Source organism: Elephas maximus, chromosome X (assembly GCF_024166365.1).
Source record: "Elephas maximus indicus isolate mEleMax1 chromosome X, mEleMax1 primary haplotype, whole genome shotgun sequence".
NCBI classification, from domain to species: domain Eukaryota; kingdom Metazoa; phylum Chordata; class Mammalia; order Proboscidea; family Elephantidae; genus Elephas; species Elephas maximus.
In genome coordinates this window covers 55013409-55020630 of record NC_064846.1, presented here as the reverse complement: position 1 = coordinate 55020630, position 7222 = coordinate 55013409, and the positions used below count along the sequence as shown (strand labels likewise).

Sequence of the window (7222 nt, the reverse complement as noted above, 5' to 3'; positions counted from 1 at the left end):
AGAAAGATGAAAATGGACTGATAATCATGGCATCTCAGAAAAGGAGACAGTTTGTTCCAAGTGAGATTTTTAGATTTTCTTCTTATATTACTTTTTCTTTTGTTTCGGAAAAAAAAAAAAAAAAAACACTTTATAATGTGTTATTTTACCATCAGAAATACAATAAAGCTCTTTTCATTTCTGGGAAATGAGTCCATTTTAAGAAGCATACGTCTGAGAATGCCTCTCTTAAGAAATTCACCAAAGTTTATTTATACAAGGTACAAAATAGTTCTTATCAGCTACAAGGGAACAAGAAGCTATTTAAACATGCTAACCGTAACTTTTCAAACAATGTTTGAGGGAAAAGCTTCAAAACACATAGAAACATTAAGCTGTTCAAATTCCTAGGGACGCCTTACTTATTTGGTCACGTGTATTTATGTCGCCTAGAACATATCCGGACTGGCTACAGGCGAGATAGCAACTACATTGCCTGTTATCTGCTTGGAAATTTAAAAGCTGCATCTCTCTAAACAGAATCAGTAGGTTTATTACGTGATCTACGTGATGTCAGGAAAGGAGACAGAGACTAGACATGGGATTTTGTCCATTTCATTCATGCGATCCAGTCCTTTTTCTACTTCCAGGACAACTGTTAGCTTTCATAAAGAAATATGTACGCTACCCTATTCTATTCAACACATGTACTCACTTAATGTCCCCAGATTTGCCAACTGAGAGTGGACCTGCTGAAATGTGACGACCGATACCTTGACACTTTTGAAACTCGGGAGCGAACTGAAAGTTGATCAAATGTGATCCAATTAGCCTTGATGAGTGGAAAGGGGAGATTTAAAAACAACAACAAACCTGACAAGCTAAAACCGTTTCCTTGGCAGGGGCTTTGCCTGAAGCAGTATCCCTCAGAAGGGGCGCTGAGACTGGCCTTTCTCGTGACTAAATGTAGGATGAAGATTGAAAAAAAACTTACAAGTGATATCTCTGGACGACTGGATTATGGTTTTGTTTACATTCTTCCTAGACTTTCTGCATGATCCACATGGACCTTGTATTACATAGAAAATTACAAAAAGCATTACATTTTAAAGCGTTCCCCATAGACACTTTTGAAGAAAGGTCACTCTACACCACTCACGCAGACACAAAAATGTCCGTTGTTATTATGTACCATTTGCTTGAATAAATTATAACTGATAAATAATTCAATTAGTAAATAAATGAATAAGCAAATACATTATTACACTACTAAATGTCTACTAAGTCGGGCACTGTGCTAGAAATTAAGCTACAAGGTGGTTAGGACAAAATCATTGTGAATCAGGCACAGGCTTGCACGGAAATGATTATGTCTAATTTATTCAATAATTTTATAATTATTATCAGACGTTTATTATTGCTAGTAAATTCATGATAATGAATTAATTGGCCAGGATATTTTGAAACAAAAATAAAACAGTATCCATTTAAACAGAGAAACACTGATCGTTTAATGTAACCCAATTTTAGAAACGTTGTATTCTGCAAAAGTATACTATTCATTGTGGAATCAAAGAAGTCACTTAGAGCTAACATCTGTACAATGGTGTAATCACTGCCAGCGCTTCTCTCTGCCTACGTTGTTTCAAACTCAGGTGCACCAGAATCACTTGGGGAACTGTGAAAGCAGTAGTTCCTGGTGCAGGGGATCCAGGGGCTGAGGATGGCGGTAGGAGGTAGTCGGGGAGGGGGGCCACCCATGTATCAGCATTTTAGACGTTCCCCTAGGTGATTCTGATGCCAGAATACACAGCTTTTTAAGAAAAGATTACAGGCTTTGCGTCAGAGACTTCCCTTCCTACGTTCCTTTGGAAATGAAAAGTCATACTTTCTGGATAAGTAAACTTACTTGCCCTAAGCCACTTAGCTAGGGACAGTCAGGAGCAGTATTGAGCGGGGTCCCTAACTCCGTCATGGTTATTAATCAACAGGAAGAATTAATAATTAAGCACATACCATGTCAGGCACACACACACACACACACACACATACACACACACACGTCAGGCACCGAGCCCTGGTGTCATAGTGGTTAAGAGCTCAGCTGCTAACCAAAAGGTCAGGCAGTTCAAATCCACCAGCCACTCCTTGGAAACCCTGTGGGGCAGTTCTACTCTGTCCTCTAGGGACGCTATGAACTGGAACTGACTGGAGGGCACCTAACAACAAGGACAAGTCAGGCACTCTCCTAGAAACTAAGCTCCAGGACGACTGAGACAGATTGTTGTGAATTGGGCACAGGCCCGCGTGGAAATGATAATGACTAATATTTACTACAGTTAAGGTCTTACAAAGCAGTTTATCGTGTTTCAGGCGAGGATGGGCTGGAGCTGGGAAGGATAGTGTTTCAGCTTTAGCTACAACGTGCCCCCCCCCTCCCCGAGTAATTGACATGTCACGGTAATCCTGTTACATTGGTTGGGCAGGCCTGCCAAGAGGCTCCTTTGAGAAAGTTCATGCCAACGGTACAAAGACTGGCAAAAGCAAAGCCTTCCGACTCTTTGTGTTTTCGAGCTCTGCTGTAGCACAATTCTGAGCACACCATGGTTTCTGACACCTAGGTGGGTCTCCTGAGCTAGGCCTCAGTGCATTCGCCTCGGAGTTCTTTGAAAAAGAGGGGCATGAAAAGAAAAACAGAAAGGACTATTTTGCTAAGAACCAGTGGAAGCCCAAGAACAATTGGAATAGCACGCACTTGCATGAATATCCTCTAAATGTCAGAGGGGTATTCTTCACACTTCTATAGGAGCCAGAGTGGGATTTAACTCACCAGAAATCAGTGGCTTTATTACCTTGAGGACTCCATCCAGCACACTGGCCACTATATAAGCAGAGGGGACCCGATCCAACAGAACAGGAAGCATACCCAATTGACTTGGCACTGGTCAGGGGAACAGACAGATTGCAAATTATCAGAGGAATGACATGGTGGAACTCACAGTATTTGGGTTTAGATTTGTGAGCATGAGTGCAAACTCCCTTTCACCCTCCCCAAGTACCTGATGGGGACCAGGGTCCTGTCAAATGCTGGTACTTGGATAGGAGCCAGCCCAACACAGTCTCGCACCTTGCCTGCTCCACTCAGCAGCCCCGTTAGGCAAACATTGTTCCCCATTTCATAAAAAGCTGGCACTGGGAGATATATGCTCCCGTTACATTTTCCACCCATAGGGTTTATTGGTAGGCATTTGAGCCACTTTAGCATCATAGCAGATACTGGGGCAACTGTCTAAAAAACAAGGAAGTTGGTCTGCACCACATCTCAGTGTTGAGAGCCATTTGTGTGAGGGGATGCTCCAGGAGGACTGATTCTGTGACACTGTTGTGTGTTTTGGCTTCTGTACAACGAGATAAGGCTTGCAAGTATGTTTACTATTTCCTTTGTGTTAACGGGAAGGTATGGCCACTGCCACTTGGAAATGTTCCAGAAAATGAGTTGTTTTGGGGGTGAAACAGTTTGTAATGCACGTCCCGGGCCATGGTACCAATGTGTACCATGTGTATGATGTGCTTCATGGAACATGGTTACCAATATGGCCCACTTGCGTTAGTCACCTCCCTGCTGGGATCTTTTATAATGTGCTCACCTCCCTGCTGAGATCTTTTATAAAGCACTTGCCTGCCCCACAGCATCTTTTATACAGTTCCTGGGCCATGGTACCGGTATGTACCCTGTGTGTGGTGTGCTTCATGGAACACCGGACCCATATGGCTTGTTTGCATTAGTCACTTCCCCGATGACATCTTTTATAAAGTGTTCGCTGGAAAGCTGAATAAGATATTTTATGGCTCAAGTGTAACCAGGAAGCGTGATGCGCTTCCTCGCCTATGGTACCAATATGTACCACGTTTGTGTTGTACTTCATGCAACATGGTACCCATATAGACCGCTTGCAATCACCACCCCATTTTTCAAAAATAATTAAAAAAACTACCGACAAACCAGGATTTTGCAGCCATTCCATTAGTGAACACACATGGATGGCAACATCAAATAATTCCAGGAAAAAAAAAAATCATCCTTTAAACAGTTTAAAGAAATGTATCTGTTAAAAAAAAAAAAAAAAAAAAAAACTCGTTGCCCTCAAGTGGATTCCGAATCATAGCGACCCTACAGGACAGAATAGAACTGCCCCATAGGGTTTCCAAGGAGTGCCCGGCAGATTCAAATTGCCAACCTTTTCCTTAGCAGCTGTAGCTCTTAACCGCCATGCCACGAGGGTTTCCGTTTGTAATAAAGGGAGGGTTTATTCCACAAGACTGGAAGATACTTCAGGTTTACCCTTCTTTACATTTGTGGAACCAGTATTTATTATCTGCCCATACCGCATTCGTTGGCTCCCTGAAAAATCTTTTTCATTGTTTCTTAAGTTCCAGATAACAAAGTCACATGTTACCCCCACCACGCAGAAATGGTCCTCAGTTAACACTCTGGTGTATCTAATTTCAGATTTTGGGGGGCTCACATGTTATATATAAATTTACAATTTTTTTTAACGAGACAATCCTAAGTATACAGATTGCTTTTTAATTGCTTTATTAACTTTACATCTTTCCATGCAAACGGGAGAAACTCGACTGCTGACAGAAACTTAAACTGGGTGCAAAGGCAATCTTCATTTAAAAGCTGGTAACAACATAAAATCTACCCAACACATAGAAATAATATAAAGTTCACAGCAAACAGATCAACAAAGGCGTACCAGGAAAATGCAAAGAGAAAGGAAAACCAGCAGCAATCACAGTATTCATCTCATGGAAAATGGCAGGAGTCAAGGCATAAGGCAAAATTCATCATGATGGTCATGGTGATTAGAGAGCTCCCCCATTAGGATACGCAGACAATTCCTCAACTGCAGCTCCCTAAGTTTTCTCCTGATTTCTCTCATCTCCTCCATGAACATTTCCATATCATCTCCATCTCCACCCAACCTGTCATTGACCTGCCTATTGGGTATGGCCCATCGAAAATTAGGGGCAAGTCGGCGAGCCTGTCCTCGCCTGTTATTTCCTGCAGGCTGATGGCCTTCGGCCCTTCCCACAGGGCGAGCTTCCTCTCCATTCTGCACGGGGGCCTGCTCCATCTCTTCATTTTCCTGGTGGATATTTGCCATGATGAAATTTTCTTCTCCGGGTTGTTTTTCTTTGAACACAAGTAATCCTAAAATACAAAAGCAAGAAGACTGAATCAATGCTTGGTGTATTCACCAGCAGGATTCAGAGCTCTGGAATTCAAAGGGTGGTTTTTTTCAATTTCATTTTTCCTACCTGAAAGGACTCGAGCGCCCTCTAGGGGGCCCCCAGTCCTCTCCCCTCCCTCCCCAAGCCCACCATTTTTCCTGCGGCTCCATCTCCAGGCCTCCGCAGGCACCAAAATGGAGGACGGGGAGGGGGGCGGAGGGGCGGGGCGGTGACGGGGCGGGGTCCTCGGACTGAGCTCTACCCCGCCCCCGCTCCGGCTCCCCCTAAGGTCCTTCGCACCGACCTGGGCCTATCCTGGCAGTCTCCGCCTCCTCCTCCTCCTCCTCCAGATCCTCACCGCCAGGTGCGCCGCCGCGACCCTTAGACCTGCAGGTGGGGGCAGGGGGTGCTGCCGGGGCCGAGGGCTGGGTGCCACCCCGCCGCCACCCGGGCCTCTCGGATCCGGGTCCCCCGCCCTCCGCCTACCGCCCCCCAGCCGTCCTGCTCTCCGCGGTGCTCGCCGTTTTCCCACGGGGATTCGGGGATGATGTCCCAGCGCTCTCTTAGTTGCTCTGCTGCCCTCCCTGGAAGCCCAGCCGCCCTGCGCCCCACCCCCACACCTGGGGGCCACCATTTCTGTTCCCGAGAAAGCTGGCCGGGATCCGCCACACTGTTCCCCAGTGGCCGCCGCCAGGTCAGCGGGCGACTGTGCCTGGGCGGGGCGCGCGGGCCCCGGTCCTTACCTGCTGCGCTTTGCCTGGGCCGGATGCCAGCCCGCCGTGCGCTGGGCAGCGGTGAGCTGGTACCCAGACAGGAGTGACGACTGTACCGAAGGCTGCGTCGCTCTGCAGCTCCCGGTCACGTGAGGGCCGCGCGTCACCGCCGAGCTCGCCCTTCCCCTCCCCCGGGGGCGGGCAGTGCAGCAGGACCCCCCAACCCCCCACCCCGCCACATACACAAGCGGACACCTCCTTCCACACCTCCGTGCGCGGTGCTCTTGCGCACACCGCCTGTCACTCCTCTCAGTTCTCTCCAATCCTAGAGGCCACAAGTGGCATCACCGCCCTGCGCACGGAGTTTGCGCTTCTCTGGTTACCAGGGAGGCTCTGCGCCCCCCACCCGCCTCCTCCACAGGCCTTGGCCATTTCTGCTTTCTAGCCTATTCTTCCTGGCCACGTGCTCCCCACAGAGACCACACACACACCAATGCCCACCATGTCCCCTGCAGTCATACCCTTCTAGGAAATTTAGAATGAGGGCTGGCATGGGGAGAAAGAAGGGGAGTTACCAGGAAAGAAGGCAGGGAGGTGCAGTAAGCTGTATATATCTTTCCTAATAATTTCTCTTTATTTCTTTTTGTAAATCAGCATGCCTCAAAAATTAAATATTTTCATTTCTGAAAAGAAATGCTTTAACCTGAGAGAGTAAAAAGCCTCATGGTTTCTGTTCACCTGCACCACAAAGAAAGTATTTTCTCTGGGCTCCACACATCACTTTTTCTATTTTTATTGTGCTTTAAGTGAAAGTTTACAAATCAAGACAGTCTCTCATACAAAAATGTATATACACCTTGCTATGTACTCCTAGTTGCTCTCCCACTAATAAGACAGCACACTCTTTCTCTCCACCCTCTATTTCCCTGTTCATTCAGCCAGCTTCTGTCCCTCTCTGCCTTCTCATCTCCCCTCCAGGCAGGAGCTGCCCACGTAGTCTCATGTGTCTACTTGAGCCAAAAAGCTCACTCTTCACTGGTATCATTTTCTATCCCATAGTCTAGTCCAATCCCTGTCTGAAGAGTTGGCTTTGGGAATGGTTCCTGTCTTGGGCTAACAGAAGGCCTGGGTATCATGACCTCTGGGGTCCTCCTAGTCTCAGTCGGACCATTAAGTCTGGTCTTTTTACAAGAATTTGGGGTCTGCATCCCACTGCTCTCCTGCTCCCTCAGGGGTTCTCTGTTGTGTTCCATGTCAGGGCAGTCATAGGTTGTAGCCGGGCACCATCT

The 7222-nt window shown here is 46.7% G+C and overlaps 1 protein-coding gene across 5 annotated transcripts; it reads right to left on the bottom strand.

Moving 5' to 3' along the window:
• Positions 1-4538: 4538 nt before the first annotated feature.
• Positions 4539-6084, bottom strand: BEX3 (brain expressed X-linked 3). Of its 5 annotated transcripts, none has more exons than XM_049873232.1 (3): positions 5841-5953; positions 5525-5607; positions 4539-5200 (listed from the first exon to the last, which is right to left on the bottom strand). In XM_049873232.1, exons 1-3 carry the CDS (start codon positions 5852-5854, stop codon positions 4812-4814), a joined length of 486 nt encoding a protein of 161 aa, XP_049729189.1. In that variant the 5' UTR covers positions 5855-5953; the 3' UTR covers positions 4539-4811. The 5 variants fall into 5 exon arrangements, with proteins under 5 accessions (XP_049729189.1, XP_049729191.1, XP_049729190.1 ...); XM_049873234.1 differs by lacking the exon at positions 5841-5953 and adding an exon at positions 5964-6084 and having other exon boundaries at positions 4540-5200; XM_049873233.1 differs by lacking the exons at positions 5525-5607; positions 5841-5953 and adding an exon at positions 5964-6083 and having other exon boundaries at positions 4540-5200.
• Positions 6085-7222: the final 1138 nt, after the last annotated feature.